Source organism: Coregonus clupeaformis, chromosome 12 (genome assembly GCF_020615455.1).
Source record: "Coregonus clupeaformis isolate EN_2021a chromosome 12, ASM2061545v1, whole genome shotgun sequence".
In the NCBI taxonomy this organism is placed as follows: domain Eukaryota; kingdom Metazoa; phylum Chordata; class Actinopteri; order Salmoniformes; family Salmonidae; genus Coregonus; species Coregonus clupeaformis.
The window spans coordinates 3,981,040-3,998,551 of record NC_059203.1 but is presented as its reverse complement, the minus strand read 5'-3'; the positions used below and the strand labels follow the sequence as shown (position 1 = coordinate 3,998,551).

The 17,512-nt window shown below is 43.5% G+C and overlaps 1 protein-coding gene across 1 annotated transcript in view; it reads right to left on the bottom strand.

The window, feature by feature from the left end:
- The window catches only part of LOC121577920 (dedicator of cytokinesis protein 3), a 255,676-nt gene that overhangs the window by 16,561 nt on the left and 221,603 nt on the right, over positions 1–17,512 (bottom strand). Inside the window, exons 30-50 of the mRNA XM_045224098.1 lie at positions 17,376–17,476; positions 15,009–15,067; positions 13,317–13,465; positions 12,881–12,966; positions 12,563–12,589; positions 12,237–12,332; positions 12,032–12,092; positions 10,592–10,685; positions 9,677–9,825; positions 9,418–9,504; positions 9,146–9,250; positions 8,384–8,525; positions 7,712–7,965; positions 6,969–7,148; positions 6,632–6,715; positions 6,303–6,416; positions 4,818–4,924; positions 3,571–3,763; positions 3,199–3,280; positions 2,767–2,888; positions 2,276–2,363 (exon numbers count right to left, since the gene is read on the bottom strand). Of these exons, the coding sequence (XP_045080033.1) occupies positions 2,276–2,363; positions 2,767–2,888; positions 3,199–3,280; positions 3,571–3,763; positions 4,818–4,924; positions 6,303–6,416; positions 6,632–6,715; positions 6,969–7,148; positions 7,712–7,965; positions 8,384–8,525; positions 9,146–9,250; positions 9,418–9,504; positions 9,677–9,825; positions 10,592–10,685; positions 12,032–12,092; positions 12,237–12,332; positions 12,563–12,589; positions 12,881–12,966; positions 13,317–13,465; positions 15,009–15,067; positions 17,376–17,476 (2,380 nt within the window). The remainder of the gene's footprint in view (positions 1–2,275; positions 2,364–2,766; positions 2,889–3,198; positions 3,281–3,570; positions 3,764–4,817; positions 4,925–6,302; positions 6,417–6,631; positions 6,716–6,968; positions 7,149–7,711; positions 7,966–8,383; positions 8,526–9,145; positions 9,251–9,417; positions 9,505–9,676; positions 9,826–10,591; positions 10,686–12,031; positions 12,093–12,236; positions 12,333–12,562; positions 12,590–12,880; positions 12,967–13,316; positions 13,466–15,008; positions 15,068–17,375; positions 17,477–17,512) is intronic.

Here is a 17,512-nt window from a genome sequence, read left to right as displayed (position 1 = left end):
AGACTATAACAGACTATAACAGACTATAGGAGACTATAGGAGACTATAACAGACTATAACGGGCTATAACGGACTATAACAGACTGAAACAGACTATAACAGACTATAACAGACTATAACAGACTATAACAGACTGAAACAAACTATAATAGACTAGAAAATACTTTAGGAGACTTTAGGAGACTATAACAGACTACAGGAGACTATAACAGACTATAACAGACTATAGGAGACTATAACAGACTATAACAGACTATAGGACACTATAACAGACTATAGGAGACTATAACAGACTATATGAGTCTATAACAGACTATAGGAGACTATAACAGACTATACAAGTATATAACAGACTATAGGAGTCTATAACAGACTATAGGAGACTATACCAGACTATAGGAGACTATAACAGACTATAGGAGACTATAACAGACTGAAACAGACTATAACAGACTATAACAGACTATAACAGATAATAGGAGACTATAACAGACTATAACAGACTATAACAGACTATAACAGACTATAACAGACTATAACAGACTATAACAGACTATAACAGACTATAACAGACTATAACAGATAATAGGAGACTATAACAGACTATAACAGACTATAACAGACTATAACAGACTATAGGAGACTATAACAGACCATAACAGACCATAACAGACTATAACATACTATATGAGACTATAACAGACTATAACAGACTATAGGAGACTATAGGAGACTATAACAGACTATAACAGACTATAGGAGACTATAACAGACTATAACAGACTATAACAGACTATAACAGACTATAACAGATAATAGGAGACTATAACAGACTATAACAGACTATAACAGACTATAACAGACTATAACAGACTATAACAGATAATAGGAGACTATAACAGATAATAGGAGACTATAACAGACTATAACAGACTATAACAGACTATAACAGACTATAGGAGACTATAACAGACCATAACAGACCATAACAGACTATAACATACTATATGAGACTATAACAGACTATAACAGACTATAGGAGACTATAGGAGACTATAACAGACTATAACAGACTATAGGAGACTATAACAGACTATAACAGACTATAACAGACTATAACAGACTATAGGAGACTATAGGAGACTATAACAGACTATAGGAGACTATAACAGACTATAACAGACTATAGGAGACTATAACAGACTATAACAGACTATAGGAGACTATAACAGACTATAGGAGACTATAGGAGAATATAACAGACTATAACAGACTATAACAGACTATAGGAGACTATAGGAGACTATAACAGACTATAACGGGCTATAACGGACTATAACAGACTGAAACAGACTATAACAGACTATAACAGACTATAACAGACTGAAACAAACTATAATAGACTAGAAAATACTTTAGGAGACTTTAGGAGACTATAACAGACTACAGGAGACTATAACAGACTATAACAGACTATAGGAGACTATAACAGACTATAGGAGACTATAACAGACTATATGAGTCTATAACAGACTATAGGAGACTATAACAGACTATACAAGTATATAACAGACTATAGGAGTCTATAACAGACTATAGGAGACTATAACAGACTATAGGAGACTATAACAGACTATAGGAGACTATAACAGACTGAAACAGACTATAAAAGACAATAGGAGACTATAGGAGACTATTAGAGACTATAACAGACTATAACATACTATAGGAGACTATTATAGACTATTATAGAATATAACAGACTATAGGAGACTTTTAGAGACTATTACAGACTATAACAGACTATAGGATACTTTAGGAGACTATAACAGACTATAGGAGACTTTAGGAGACTATAACAGACAATAACAGACTATAACAGACTATAACAGACTATAGGAGACTATAACAGACTATAACAGTCTATAACAGACTATAACAGACTGTAGGAGACTATAACAGACTGTAGGAGACTATAACAGACTATAACAAACTATAACAGACTATAGGAGACTATAACAGTCTATAACAGACTATAGGATACTTTAGGAGACTATAACAGACTGTAGGAGACTATAACAGACTATAACAAACTATAACAGACTATAGGAGACTATAACAGTCTATAACAGACTATAGGATACTTTAGGAGACTATAACAGACTATAACAGACTATAACAGACTATAACAGACTATAGGAGACTATAACAGACTATAACAGACTTAAACAGACTGATAGGCATCATACTGAGATAATAGACACGTCTACAGTACCTTTCTCTGCCACAGACAGGTTGGGGTCGCTGCAGGGCTTGCATGGACCAATCACCTGGTGGAACAACGCTCGCTGGAAGTTTGTTGGCTGAAGAAACAGAAAAGACATATCAGTCAACCAATAAATCTATCAACAGATGTATTTATAAAGACTTTTTACATCAGCAGTCACAAAGTGCTTGTACAGTAACCTGGCCTAAAGCAAAAGCTAAGGCAAAGAGGCCAGGTAATTCTACCTAGAAGGAAGAAACCTAGAGAGGAACCAGGCTCAGAGGGGAGGCCCTTCCTCCTCTGGCTGCACCGGGCAGTACATCATAACATTACAATAAAAGGAGTAGGGCCCATATCCACAAAGTATCTCAAAGGGTGCTGATCTAGGATCAGGTCCCTCTGTCCACTGGATCTTATTCGTTATCCTAGATCAGCACTCCTATAATGAGACGAGATTGTGATAGAAGAAGAAGAGGAAATGGTTGGTTGGTCTACGGTACCTGTGCCTGTCCGTTCTCAATTATGTTGGGGTACATGGCGGAGCTGGGTCTCTCACGGTGAGGAGGCAGCAGCATCAACATCTCACGGTTGTGCCGGTATTTGTCCGGCAGCGACGGGGAGCCTACCGCAGGGGGGAGGGGACACACAGGAGAACAGAGCATCAAGACTAGACATGAACACTAACAGAGACAGGAACGTCTCAGTTTCGATGCTCATTGCTAGGGCCCAGAGTTTTTCTTCATTTGCTCATGGCCAGGTCAAACCCAAGGGCTGAGTGAAAGTGCTAGTTCGTTTAGAGAGCAACTCCTAAGTGGATTCAGTGATAAACATTGTGTCATCGTCATCCAGAGGGCCAGAAATCTTTCCCTGACCAGCAGAAAAACTAGTCAATGAACTATTTACTAGGCTAGCCTCCACTGTGTATAACCTACCTCTGATGCTGTTGGGGGTGGAGTTCATCATCTGGGAGGGGGCTGAGTGGGTGGAGCTCAGGCTGGAGGATGAAGGACTTGGCTGAGTGAATAAAGAGAACAGAAACAGGAAATGAGCTAGAAGCCTCGTATTATACCGTCCCAAATAAATCCCCTGAGTGTCGAGTAAAAGAGCAGATGCAGAATTATTGTGGTGTTAACCAGTCACCACTTTATCTGGCATTGAAGGCAAAATCCTAATTTGACATATGTGCCCATAACTTCTTCTTAACAACTCTGGTGTCAATCATGCATTGACAATGAGACATTTTGTGCCAAATATTTGCACATTTTCATATCTCAAGTTAGGATTTTATATTTTGGGGGGCTCACATGGCTGAGAGTCCTGTCTGTGGGTACAGCGGGCACTGCCCTGGCGTGGAGACAGACCTGCATACGGTAGATGTCCTCGGGGTGTTCCCCCACCATGCCGTCCGTCAGGATCACCAGGTTACCCGTTTCGCTGGAGGTGTGAGAGGACAGTGAGGAGGACGAGAGGCGGACAGAACCCAGCAGATTCAGTGGACTGGGGGGAGAGAGAGGGAAGGTGGGGTGGGGGAGAGTGGAGGGTGGAGAGGAGGGAGGGGTGTGAGGGAAGAGAGGGAGAAAGTGTGAATGAATGAAGTTGTGGTAGATGTGGAATGATGGTGTAGTGAGATGCAGAGAGAAACAAAGAGAAAGAAACAGAGAGAAAGAAACAGAGAGAGAGAGAGAGAGAGAGAGAGAGAGAGAGAGAGAGAGAGAGAGAGAGAGAGAGAGAGAGAGAGAGAGAGAGAGAGAGAGAGACAGGTGACAGGGCAGTGAAGGACGATACATGTTGGGTTTGTGTTGGGACTTGTGAGAACACTGAAATTACCATTGGGGGTCGAGGAGAAAGGCCGGGAGGGACCTTGGTAGAGGAACGGGATTGTGTTTGTGTGTATGTGTGTTATACATGTGTCTACCAATGTGTGTGTGTGTGTGTCTCTGTTATGCATGCATGTGTGTGTGTGAGTGTGTGTGTGTGTGTGTGTCTCTGTTATGCATGTGTGTGTCAGTGTGTGTGTCTCTGTTATGCATGTGTGTGTCAGTGTGTGTGTGTGTGTGCCTGCGTGTTTGTGCCTGTCTGCATACCTGTGTGTTTTGACCATACCTGTGTGTGTGACCATACCTGTGTGTTTTGACCATACCTGTGTGTGTGACCATACCTGTGTATGTGACCATACCTGTGTGTTTTGACCATACCTGTTTGTTTTGACCATACCTGTGTGTTTTGACCATATCTGAGTGTTTTGACCATACCTGTGTGTTTTGACCATACCTGTGTGTTTTGACCATATCTGTGTGTTTTGACCATACCTGTGTGTTTTGACCATACCTGTGTGTGTGACCATACCTGTGTGTTTTGACCATACCTGTGTGTGTGACCATACCTGTGTGTGTGACCATACCTGTGTGTTTTGACCATACCTGTTTGTTTTGACCATACCTGTGTGTGTGACCATACCTGTGTGTGTGACCATACCTGTGTGTTTTGACCATACCTGTGTGTTTTGACCATACCTGTGTGTTTTGACCATATCTGTGTGTTTTGACCATACCTGTGCCTGTGAATGACTTTGAAGCTCTCTGGGCTCATGGGGCTGTGGGTAGCCAGGATGCCTCTAGGGGAGCAGGCAGGACTCAGCTTGTCCAGCCCCGGCAGACCCTGAAATGGACACAGAGGTTTCTCAATATGCATACTGTGAGTCTCATTGTGGAAAGGAGTTAGAAGTGTGTCATCCCTGTGAGGGGCTGGACAGGGGACAGCACAGACACACTCACACAGTGTGTCATCATAGCATGGAGCGATTTCAGTGCCAAAATACATTTTATTTGAATTCAATAATTTGTATTTAGTTATTGAATTTGAATTCAATATTTTTGAATTTGTAATGCACAAATTGAAACATTGAATTCATAAATTGAACTTTTATTTCATGTTTTGAAACTAAACCAAATAAATATCAGTATGAAAATGTATACACTCACTAACTGTAAGTCGCTCTGGATAAGACTGCTAAATGACTAAAATGTAAATGTAAAATGTAATATTGCATTCAGTTTTACAATTTAATTGAATATTCAAATTCAATTTTATACATTCAGTTTCAATATGGTAGATATAGCATTCATTTTCTGTGAAACTATCATTTCAAGTTTACCAAAGCTTCATATATTAAACTTCTCAGATTCAATTTTCAAAATTAGACTTTTACATCAGCAGTCACAAAGACTGCTGATTCAAAACCAGAGACAACATCCTGGTACTTTGCCAGCAAGGAAAGGTAGAAGAGAACAGATAGACTCAAAAACGCATTCTGTGTTAAACATGTTTCTAGCAGTTTCTGAAGCAATGTGGCATGTTGAATTGATCTTCTTCCTATGAATTTGGCTCTAGCATTCGAACCGTTTGGATGTGCGTGACACGTTAGAAGTGAGTGTGACAAAAACTGTCGTTTGACCCCAATAGGAATATTTGTTCAATAGCCTTCTCATAGCCCTTCTAAGGATAGCTTTTCCACTCCCTATTGAATCTTGCCCTTGTGACTGACTGGGTTTGAACGGGGTTCCTGCATGTCACAAGACCGTGTTAGCCCACTTAGGAACCAGCCTGACAGAATAGCTGCCTAAATGACTTTTAGAAACAACTTCACCAGACAGTAGCGGATACAGGTACAAATGAGACATCTTAAAGAGATAGTGTGAGATTCTGGCAATGAAGCCCTTTTTAATCTACTAGAGTCAGACGAACTCATGGATACCATTTTTATGTCTCTGTGTGCAGTTTGAAGGAAGTGGAAGGTCGTTTCTGGCACGATTGCTAACTAGCGTCAGCGCAATGACTGGCAGTCTATGCGATCAGTTGGCGTTTAACGCAATCAGTTGAAACTACCTTCAAATACGTTGAAACTGCCCTTCAAACTGCACACAGACATAAAAATGGTATCCATGAGTTCACTCGCTCTGATTAAGTGCAAAAAAAGGGCTTTCTTGCCAAAATCTTGCGTTACCCCTTTAAGAGATGCCTGAAAAAAGCCACTTACATAGAGACTGCTCCTCATCATCTGGAACTGATCTATTAGCTTCTTGTGCAGGGGACGCATTTCAGGGTGCACCAGCTTGTCATGGACCGCAAGCCCCACCCCCAGGATGTGAACCTACAACAGCAGATATTTGAACAAACAAACTTGGTTTATTGCCAGGTTTCAACAAGTTACTTTACTCCAAAACACTACTCAACCACAACACACTAGAATATGATGTAGTGCATTCACTGTTGACACAAAGAGACCCCACTAGGTAAGGCAGTTGGTAATGCTGCCATACCTGATCAGAGAAAACTCTAGTCTCTTGTTCTAGGTGTTTCGCTCACCTGTTCCTGCATGAGGTCTTTGAGAGAAGTGATCTTCTCTGTGTCCTCTGGGTGACTGCCGATGTACTCCTTATCAAAGAAGGCCTGGGGGGGAGAGACAAGACCCAAAACAGGAAGTGATGAGACAGCCAGCGAATCGACAACCAACCAGAGTAGAGGCGCAGCCAAAACTTACAAGAACATTTCAGGAGATGGAAGTATGACTCTCGATAAACATTTTAGTTGTGTTTTTTTTATATGTTTTTTTAGGAATGACAGAGTGCAACCTATCATGCTGAATAGCTTTGGTGAGCAATGAAGAAGTATGTGAGAATTCATTCAGCCATGGTATCATTACCTCCTGGTATCTGGCGATGCCCCCGTTGACGGCAGCGTCGATGACCCCGTTGAGACACATGGACATCAGGTTGATGTTACCATGGAGCTGCTTCTGTTGGTACTGGCCAATCAGGGTCCGCAGCTCATGGTTCTTGTTCTCCACCACGTAGATGGCATTCTCCAGAGGACTCACCTCAATCTGGAAAACACAATAGAAGAAGAAGAATGCAATAGGCAATTTACTTTCATGTTACATTACCTTATGCTACGTTATGCTATGTTATGTTATGCTACCCAATGCTACGTTATGTTACGTTATGCTATGTTATGTTACGTTATGCTACGGTATGCTACGTTATACTATGTTTTGCTATTTTATGTTATGTTATGCTATGTTACGTTATGCTACACTATGCTACATTATGCTACACTATGCAACATTACGTTACGTTATGCTACATTATGTTACATTATGTTACATTATGCTAAGTTATGCTACATTATGTTACGTTATGTTACGTTATGCTACACATCATCATTACAACATGTGACAGGTTTAACACTTATTTTCATCTGCTGTACAAAAGCAGGTCATTGGTAACACAGCGGCACTCATTTCGTCGTTAGTGTATAGCTGCATTTCTCAAACTCGATCCTGGGTACCCCAAGGGGTGCACATTTTGCTCTAGCACTACACAGCTGATTCAAATAATCAAAGGTTGATGATGAGTTTGGGAAACGCTGGTCTATAGTGTCACTCACCAGCTCTCTCTTCTCCACCTCAAACCAGCGGGAGATGCCAGGAAGAGGATGTGTGAGAATCAGTGTAGTCCTCTCGATCCACAAGCTCTTGAACTCGTTCTCTCTGTCTTTGGAGCCTTTGTGGAAGGGCCGGTCGTAGCGGAAGCGGCGCACGTTGTTGACCCGGTAGAAGCTCTTGATGCGGTCTGGAACCCGGTCCATCTGGAGAACGTTGACGTTCTCCGGTACCGCTGTCACAGCGTAGATCTGCAGGTCTGGGGGGTGGGGTGTCAAGGAACATAGCTTGGGTGGAAGGAAGGTTATTATTATTATTATTATTATTATTATTATTATTTTTATTTCTCCCCAATTTCGTGGTATCCAATTGGTAGTTACAGTCTTGTCCCATCGCTGCAACTCCCGCATGTACACGGGAGAGGCGAAGGTCGAGAGCCAACCGAGCCGCACTGCTTCTTGACACAATGCCCGCTTCACCCGGAAGCCAGCCGCACCAATGTGTCGGAGGAAACAGTGCGCGATGGGACAAGAACATCCCTGCCGGCCAAACCCTCCGCTAACCTGGTCGGAAGGTAGGTTTTTGGGGGAAGGCACATAAGACCACATACACATTATGTACATACAAAAAGCACACACACACACGTACTAAAGCTCAGGTTTATTCTAGAAGGATACACTGGGCGTCACACTGTAAGATTGCCTCGTCTGGTTGATTGGGGTGCTGCATGGCAATGGCTTGTGGGAATTCTCCAAGCATCCTTTGCTGGAAGGCTTCTAGACGTTCATAGTCATGCCCACGGCAGACAAACTCCTTGTTCTGGTAGGGGACACATCCTGGGATGAGTAAGAACTAGAATATTCTGAACAGTATAATATTCGCGCTACACAATATGAGTCTCAATGAAGAACAGAATATTATTTATCTCATGCAATGGCATTCAGTGGCAAATTATAAGGACATTGATTGTATCTCAAATGACACCCTATTCCTTATGTGGTTCTGGGCAGAAATAGTGCACTATCTAGGGTAGGGAATAGAGTGTCATTTGGGAATTTTGCCTTTGTAGTAGGATTGACTTACTCCGGTCAGAACAGAAGTAGTGCACTACATAGGGAATAGGGTGTCATTTGGGATGTGCACTAAGTAAGTAGTGCACTATAAAGGGAATATGGTGTGATTTGCGGTCCTCTGTAGCTCAGCTGGTAGAGCACGGTCCTCTGTAGCTCAGCTGGTAGAGCATGGTGCTTGTAACGCCAAGGTAGTGGGTTCGATCCCCGGGACCACCCATACACAAAAATGTATGCACGAATGACTTCACTTCGGATAAAAGCGTCTGCTAAATGGCATATTATTTTTATTGGGATGTGCACTAAGTAAGTAGTGCACTATAAAGGGAATATGGTGTGATTTGGGATGTTGCAGTAGGATTTACTCACTCTTAGGAAGAAGGGGAACTTGCGTCCGTAGAAGCCCACCCTGAAGAACTCTGGTTCTAGACGCTGCTGCTCCATGATGTTGTCATAGTACGCTGCCTCCATTTTCTGACAATACCAAACAAGAGCAACGATATTAATGTTCGAAGGCTGAATCCTACATTTCTGTGCAAATCTCCCTTTGACATCAATGAAGGATTTTGGTGAAAATCTGCATCATGAAAGTTCACAAACATCAGTCTTTTACACTATCTCCAGCATCTACATCTACTCACCCTTATCCAGCTGAGGCTTTGGTAGTCGTACAAGGTGTCATACTGGAAAGCCAGCTCTCTGCACAGCGGTATCCCATACTCCCAGCACTGAAGAAACACACAGTTCCGGATGTGAAAAATTGGATCAGTAATTAGTTTGTTTTCAAAACGGGCAAATACTGCTAAAAGCTGTGGGTTCATGAGTTAATGGGTTGATTGATTTATTATGAGAGTAAACAGTGGATGACGGTTTAGTGTTCCGTTGTGTTCTTCCACCCACCTTGCCCTTGTTGAAGTAGTTGATGACCTTGCGACAGAGGCCCTCTTTGCGATGCCATTCGCTCTGGGCTGGGTAGTGGAGGAACTCCATTAGAGGCCTGTCCTCCCAGTGCAGCAGCTCCCAATACAACAGCAAGGTGAACGCAGCCTCTGTAGAGTTAACATACAGACATAGAGTGGTTATGCATCACAGTGAACAACATCTAGCTGGGTAGTGGAGGAACGTCCTCAGTGCAGTAGCTCCCAGTACAACAGCAGCAGTGAACTCAGCCTTCTCTAGAACTATAGAAATAGAGTTACTAGAAGGGACATTCCCATTCAAGTCCAAGTTCTGTGATGTGTGGACCGGCGACCATATTGAGTGTACCTATGCAAATGTAGGATCTTAATTTGAGCCAGTTTGCTACAAGCAGGAAAATAATCCTGCAGCAAAAGGAAATGTGAATTATTATGTGGATTATAATTAATGGACATTTTTGTAGGGGCTGATACATTTTTCATTAGGGCAAATCAAGTCTGACATTTTAAAGTGAAAATGACCAACTTTAGAAGTCTTTTTAAACCTTGAATAAACTTCTCAGCAACAAAATAGTGGTAGTACAACTTAAGATCCTACATCTGTAGGAGTAAAGCATAGCAATGTTAAAAGTACAGGTTATTCCACAGGTAATGGATAGCACGCTCTTTTCCTTTGTGAGGGAATAGGTTTGTGTGTGGGTATCATACCTGTGTAGTTCTCAGCCTGGAGGTGGATGTAGTATTACCTGTGTAGTTCTCAGCCTGGAGGTGGATGCAGTATTACCTGTGTAGTTCTCAGCCTGGAGGTGGATGCAGTATTACCTGTGTAGTTCTCAGCCTGGAGGTGCATGTAGTATTACCTGTGTAGTTCTCAGCCTGGAGGTGCATGTAGTATTACCTGTGTAGTTCTCAGCCTGGAGGTGCATGCCACACAGCTTGTGGATGTAGCGGATGTACATCTCCTCCTTGTTGATCTCTGACTTGTAGAAGTTCTAGGGACCAAACAGGCACAGTATAAGAAAAACAAGACAAATCCTGCAGCGCCTCTGCTATTTCTGTTCCACTTTCTCAGCTTGACACATGGACAGTTATGTTGTAATAGTTGGTGCAGATGAGGTATCTGTAGTCAGAGTCTGCAGTGTCTTACCAACAGGTTGACAGTACAGTATCTGTAGTCAGAGTCTGCAGTGTCTTACCAACAGGTTGACAGTACAGTATCTGTAGTCAGTCTGCAGTGTCTTACCAACAGGTTGACAGTACTGTATCCGTAGTCTGTCTGTGGTGTCTTAGCAACAGGTTGACAGTACAGCCAGAGTCAACAGTGTCTTACCAGCAGGTTGACAGTACAGCCAGAGTCTACAGTGTCTTACCAGCAGGTTGACAGTACAGCCAGAGTCTACAGTGTCTTACCAGCAGGTTGACAGTGCAGCCAGAGTCTACAGTGTCTTATCAGCAGGTTGACAGTACAGCCAGAGTCAACAGTGTCTTACCAGCAGGTTGACAGTACAGCCAGAGTCTACAGTGTCTTACCAGCAGGTTGACAGTGCAGCCAGAGTCTACAGTGTCTTATCAGCAGGTTGACAGTACAGCCAGAGTCTACAGTGTCTTACCAGCAGGTTGACAGTGCAGCCAGAGTCTACAGTGTCTTACCAGCAGGTTGACAGTGAAGCCAGAGTCTACAGTGTCTTACCAGCAGGTTGACAGTGCAGCCAGAGTCTACAGTGTCTTACCAGCAGGTTGACAGTGCAGCCAGAGTCTACAGTGTCTTACCAGCAGGTTGACAGTACAGCCAGAGTTTACAGTGTCTTACCAGCAGGTTGACAGTGCAGCCAGAGTCTACAGTGTCTTAATAATATAATAATATAATAATATGCCATTTAGCAGACGCTTTTATCCAAAGCGACTTACAGTCATGCGTGCATACATTTTTTGTGTATGGGTGGTCCCGGGGATCGAACCCACTACCTTGGCGTTACAAGCGCCGTGCTCTACCAGCTGAGCTACAGAGGACCACCAGGTTGACAGTACAGTATCCGTAGTCTGTCTGTGGTGTCTTACCAACAGGTTGACAGTACAGCCAGAGTCAACAGTGTCTTACCAGCAGGTTGACAGTACAGCCAGAGTCCACAGTGTCTTACCAGCAGGTTGACAGTGCAGCCAGAGTCTACAGTGTCTTACCAGCAGGTTGACAGTGCAGCCAGAGTCTACAGTGTCTTACCAGCAGGTTGACAGTACAGCCAGAGTCTACAGTGTCTTACCAGCAGGTTGACAGTACAGCCAGAGTCTACAGTGTCTTACCAGCAGGTTGACAGTACAGCCAGAGTCTACAGTGTCTTACCAGCAGGTTGACAGTACAGCCAGTCTTCTTGTTCTCTGTCTCGTCTCCTTTCATGCAGTCTCTAAACAGAGAGAAGAAGAAGTCAACATCCAGTTATTTATTTACTGTGTGGAGAGCCTCCTGCTCTCATGTGCTGAATGAACTCTACCGTCTCTTAGCAGACGTGTCGGTATTACATGACAAGTGGGGACCTATCCAGTTCTACCTGTAGTCCAGCAGGCGTTCCATCAGCCGTGTGACAGAGGTGACGAAGGAGATCCCCGTCTCCCTCCACGTCTCCTGCTCGATCTTCTCCAGCAGGCTGGAAACAAAAGAAATGAAACAAACGCATGCCTTAATGAATACACCAAGGCTTGCATTGAGCGATGAACCTATAGACAATGTCAAGTGTCGGCAACACAGATTATACATCAATCAACAGACCAAGGTAAAGTTTGAGTGATGGATGCCATATACACTTAGCAGTACATCATTTGACAGGATCTAGAGAGGAATTAGTGGCAGTAGACGGTTAGAGGTGTGTTATCTTACCTGGGGTAAGGCCCAAAGAGCTGGGTTCTAATCCCCCACGCAGCAGAAAGAGAGCAACGCAAACACAACATTATAAAGGTAGGAGGTACATAAACTATTATCATAAGTGCAGGTAGAAACCAACAGGTTAGAGCAAAAGACAGAAGCAAGAAAGGGCCAAGCATGCCTGTTGGGTGTTTGTGTGTGTGTAAGTGTGTGTGTGTGTGTGTGTGTGTGTGTGTGTGTGTGTGTGTGTGTGTGTGTGTGTGTGCGTGCGTGCGTGCGTGTGTGTACGTGTGTGTGTTTGAATATGTGTGTGTGCTTTATTCCTTAACTCACAGCAGGCTGAAGAGCTCGCGGTAGTTCTCATCTCCTTTCCCCTCAGACACCAGACTGTCTAGCTTGTCAATCAGCTCTGCCTCCACCTGGACACACACAAGTCAATTCAGGTGATGTTACAACAACATGGAAACCAGTGTTCTTCCACCATTGTATCTGCGGATCTTGAGTAGAGGCAAATTCTTTTTGAAATACAAGTGTAACCCTGACCTGATGAAATATAAGGTTTGAACCCTGACCTGATGAAATATAAGGTTTGAACCCTGACCTATAAGGTTTGAACCCTGACCTATATGATTTGAACCCTGACCTATAAGGTTTGAACCCTGACCTATAAGGTTTGAACCCTGACCTATATGGTTTGAACCCTGACCTATAAGGTTTGAACCCTGACCTATAAGGTTTGAACCCTGACCTATAAGGTTTGAACCCTGACCTGTTTGAAGTTGCCATTCTTCCTCTGCTCCCAGTCCATCATGTCATGGAAGATGGGGATCATGATGCTCCTGACCTCCCCCTGAGGCACCAGGGTCACACCCAGGAACGGACCTATCATACCTGGGATGAAGTGGATCTTGTTGTCACCTGGACACGACAGGAAGAGGAGTCAGACTGTACATCAATCCAATACACAGGCTCTGATTCAATGCATATATTTGTGGTCTGACTAGAATGCTATGTGTGGCAGGAAAGCATGGCAAGATAATAGGTAAGCAGTTATCTATTCTACCCAATTGAAATTATGTTTGTGTTGCAATACTTCTTATCATCTTTAGAGGTCAGTATTGCTATAACATGGTAACAAAATGGTAAGGGAGAGTGTGTGTTTGAGAGATACACTATATATACAAAAGTATGTGGACAACCATTCAAATTAGTAGTGTATAAAACAGGCGTATAAAATTGAGCACACAGCCGTGCAATCTCCATAGACAAACATTGGCAGTGGAATGGCCTTACTGAAGACCTCAGTGACTTTCAAAGTGGCACCGTCATAGGATGCCACCTTTCCAACAAGTCAGTTCGTCAAATTTCTGCCCTGCTAGAGGTTCCCAAGTCATCTGTAAGTGCTGTTATTGTGAAGTGGAAACGTCTAGGAGCAACAACGGCTCAGCCGCAAAGTGGTAGGCCACACAAGCTCACAGAATGGGACAGCAGAGTGCTGAAGCGCGTAGCGTGTCAAAATTGTCTGTCCTCCGTTGCAACACTCACTACCGAGTTCCAAAAACTGCCTCTGGAAGCAATGTCAGCACAAGAACTGTTCGTCGGGAGCTTCATGAAATGGGTTTCCATGGCCGAGCAGCCGCACACAAGCCTAAGATAACCATGCGCATTGCCAAGTGTTGGCTGGAGTGGTGTAAAGCTCGCCGCCATTGGAATCTGGAGCAGTGGAAACGCGTTCTCTGGAGTGATGAATCCCGCTTCACCAGTTGGCAGTCCGACGGATGAATCTGGGTTTGGTGGATGCCAGGAGAACACTAACTGCCCGAACGCGTAGTGCTAACTGTAAAGTTTGGTGGAGGAGGAATAATGGTCTGGGGCTGATTTTCATGGTTCGGGCTAGGCCCCTTAGTTCTATTGAAGGGAAATCTTAACGCTACAGCATACAATGACATTCTAGACGATTCTGTGCTTCCAACTTTGTGGCAACAGTTTGGGGAAGGCCCTTTCCTGTTTTAGCATGACAATGCCCCCGTGCACAAAGCGAGGTCCATACAGAAATGGTTTGTTGAGATCAGTGTGGAAGAACTTGACCCCATCGAACACCTTTGGGATGAATTGGAACGCCGAATGTGAGCCAGGCCTAATCGCCCAACCTCAGTGCCCGACCTCACTAATGTTTTTGTGGCTGAATGGAAGCAAGTCCCCAAAGCAATGTTCCAACATCTAGTGGAAACCCTTCCCAGAAGAGTGGAGGCTGTTATAGCAGCAAAGGGGGGGACCAACTCCATATTATTGCCCATGATTTTGGAATGAGATGTTCGACGAGCAGGTGTCCACATACTTTTGGTCATGTAGTGTATAAATAGAGAGATAGAGACAGACAGACATACAGACAGACATACAGACAGACATACAGAATGATGGTGGGTATTCGCCAAAGTTCTGAATGATTGTGGGTACTCACCAAGGTTCTGCCACATGCTGAAGAGCTCGTAGGCCATCATCACCCTCATGTCACCATACCTAGCAACAGAACAACCGGTGCAGAGTCAGGTACAGAGATCTCCAGCTACAGCACAGGGAACATGCAGAGGATATTCTATCTGTTGGTATTCCCACAGTTAACAGATGAGGAAATGTACTGAGATTGAAGAACATAATTCCTTAATGATCACAGAATGATGATGATCACAGATGTACAGATGTCTACACAATGTGTGCTTCAAGCGTGAGGGGAGTACATTGAAGCCTCATACTGAGCTGAAAAAAAAGTGTGTGTGAGAAACAGGAAGTGAACAAGGCAATGTGAGAAACAGAAAGAAAGAAAGAAAGAAAGAAAGAAAGAAAGAAAGAAAGAAAGAAAGAAAGAAAGAAAGAAAGAAAGAAAGAAAGAAAGAAAGAAAGAAAAAGATGAAGTAAGATAAGACAGAAAGACAATTAGACAGAAAGGGAGTGAGATGTGATAAAATAAACCCTGGCTAAGTGGGAGAAGATAATCCAAGATTTAGCATGTTAGGATTATTGCCCGGGATGGGCTCAGCAGAGAGAGAGAGAGAGAGAGAGAGAGAGAGAGAGAGAGAGAGAGAGAGAGAGAGAGAGAGAGAGAGAGAGAGAGAGACCCCCTGCCATTACACACACACACACACAAACACACACACACACACGCACACACAGGCATCAGGCAGGCTAGCCTACAGACTGGTGCACGCAAGGCAAGCGTTGATCCAAACTCTACACGCAGTACAGCTCAGAAGTGTTGAAAGACCACTGGCTAAATCTGGTGTTCTGGACTGTGTCCCAAATGGCACCCTATACCTTATTTAGTGCACTACTACCAAATGGGCCTTGGTCAAAAGTAGTGCACTATAAAGGCAATAGGGTGCCATTTGGGATGTAATTATGGTGTCTCTATGGGAAACAGCTCCATACAGATGTAGGATCTTAATTTGATCAGCCTGTTGCAGGATAACTTTCCTTCAATGCAGGACATTTTAAACTTGTAGTGTATTTGAGGTTGAAAATGACAGACAGAGAACGAGAGCCCGGAGAGAGAGGGAGACAGAGAGAGAGAGAGAGAGAGAGAGAGAGAGAGAGAGAGAGAGAGAGAGAGAGAGAGAGAGAGAGAGAGAGAGAGAGAGAGAGAGAGAGAGAGAGAGAGAGAGAGAGAGAGAGAGAGAGAGAGAGAGAGAGAGAGAGAGAGAGGGAGAGGGAGCACAGAGCGAGAGGAAGGGAGAACAGGAGCGTGTGAACCGGCACGGATAGAGAGATAACACATCCTGAGGTATTAAGGAAAGACTTTCTGAGGGCGTCTTAAAGTAAGTTTTGTCTGATACACTTGCTATCACTCTCACACTCTCAACATCACTGTCGACTTAAAAGTCTTTAAGAGAAAAATAGTCTTGCTCATCATGGTTGACAGATTAATTATGTGTTAATGGTGTTTGTCTGAACTAAGGTGTTCAACTGATGTGAGGATCATTGTCTCACATAATCTATATTATATGATTAAACCCAGAAACTTGGACAACCTGAACATTGGACAACCTGAACCTTGGACAACCTGAACATTAGACAACCTGAACCTTAAACAACCTGAACATTGGGCAACCTGAACCTTAGACAACCTGAACATTGGACAACCTGAACCTTGGACAACCTGAACCTTGGACAACTGGAACCTTGGACAACCGAAACCTTGGACAACCTGAACCTTAGATAACCTGAACCTTGGACAACCTAAACCTTGGACAACCTGAACATTGGACAACCTGAACCTTGGACAACCTGAACATTGGACAACCTGAACCTTGGACAACCTGAACCTTGGACAACCTGATCCTTGGACAACCTGAACCTTGGACAACCTGAACATTGGACAACCTGAACCTTGGACAACCTGAACCTTGGACAACCTGAATCTTGGACAACCTGAACCTTAGACAACCTGATCCTTGGACAACCTGAACATTGGACAACCTGAACCTTGGACAACCTGAACATTGGGCAACCTGAACCTTGGACAACCTGAACATTGGACAACCTGAACATTGGGCAACCTGAGAGCCACAAGTGGTCCTTCGAGCCGATCTTGACTCAGCGAATTAAAGTTCACCTAATCCTCCTTTACAAGCACTGTAGGTAGCTACTTTCCAGCAAACATTGTAGCTGCTGTGTACAGACAAAACAACATGCTTTAAGATAAATAGTACATTATGTTGTATGAAAAATGTATGCACTCACTAACTGTAAGTTGCTCTGGATAGGAGCGTCTGCTAAATGACTAAAATGTAAAATGTTAGTGCGTGAGCAGCAACTCTGTGAGTAGTCTTACTTGTCCAACACTTTCTTCCTCTTGGCTGGGGTGATGCTCTCTAGTTGTAGGCTGGGCTGGTTGATGTAGAGAACAGCCAGACTGAAGTATGAGTTCCACACCTGGCCAGTGACACACACAGACCATACACATTAGCA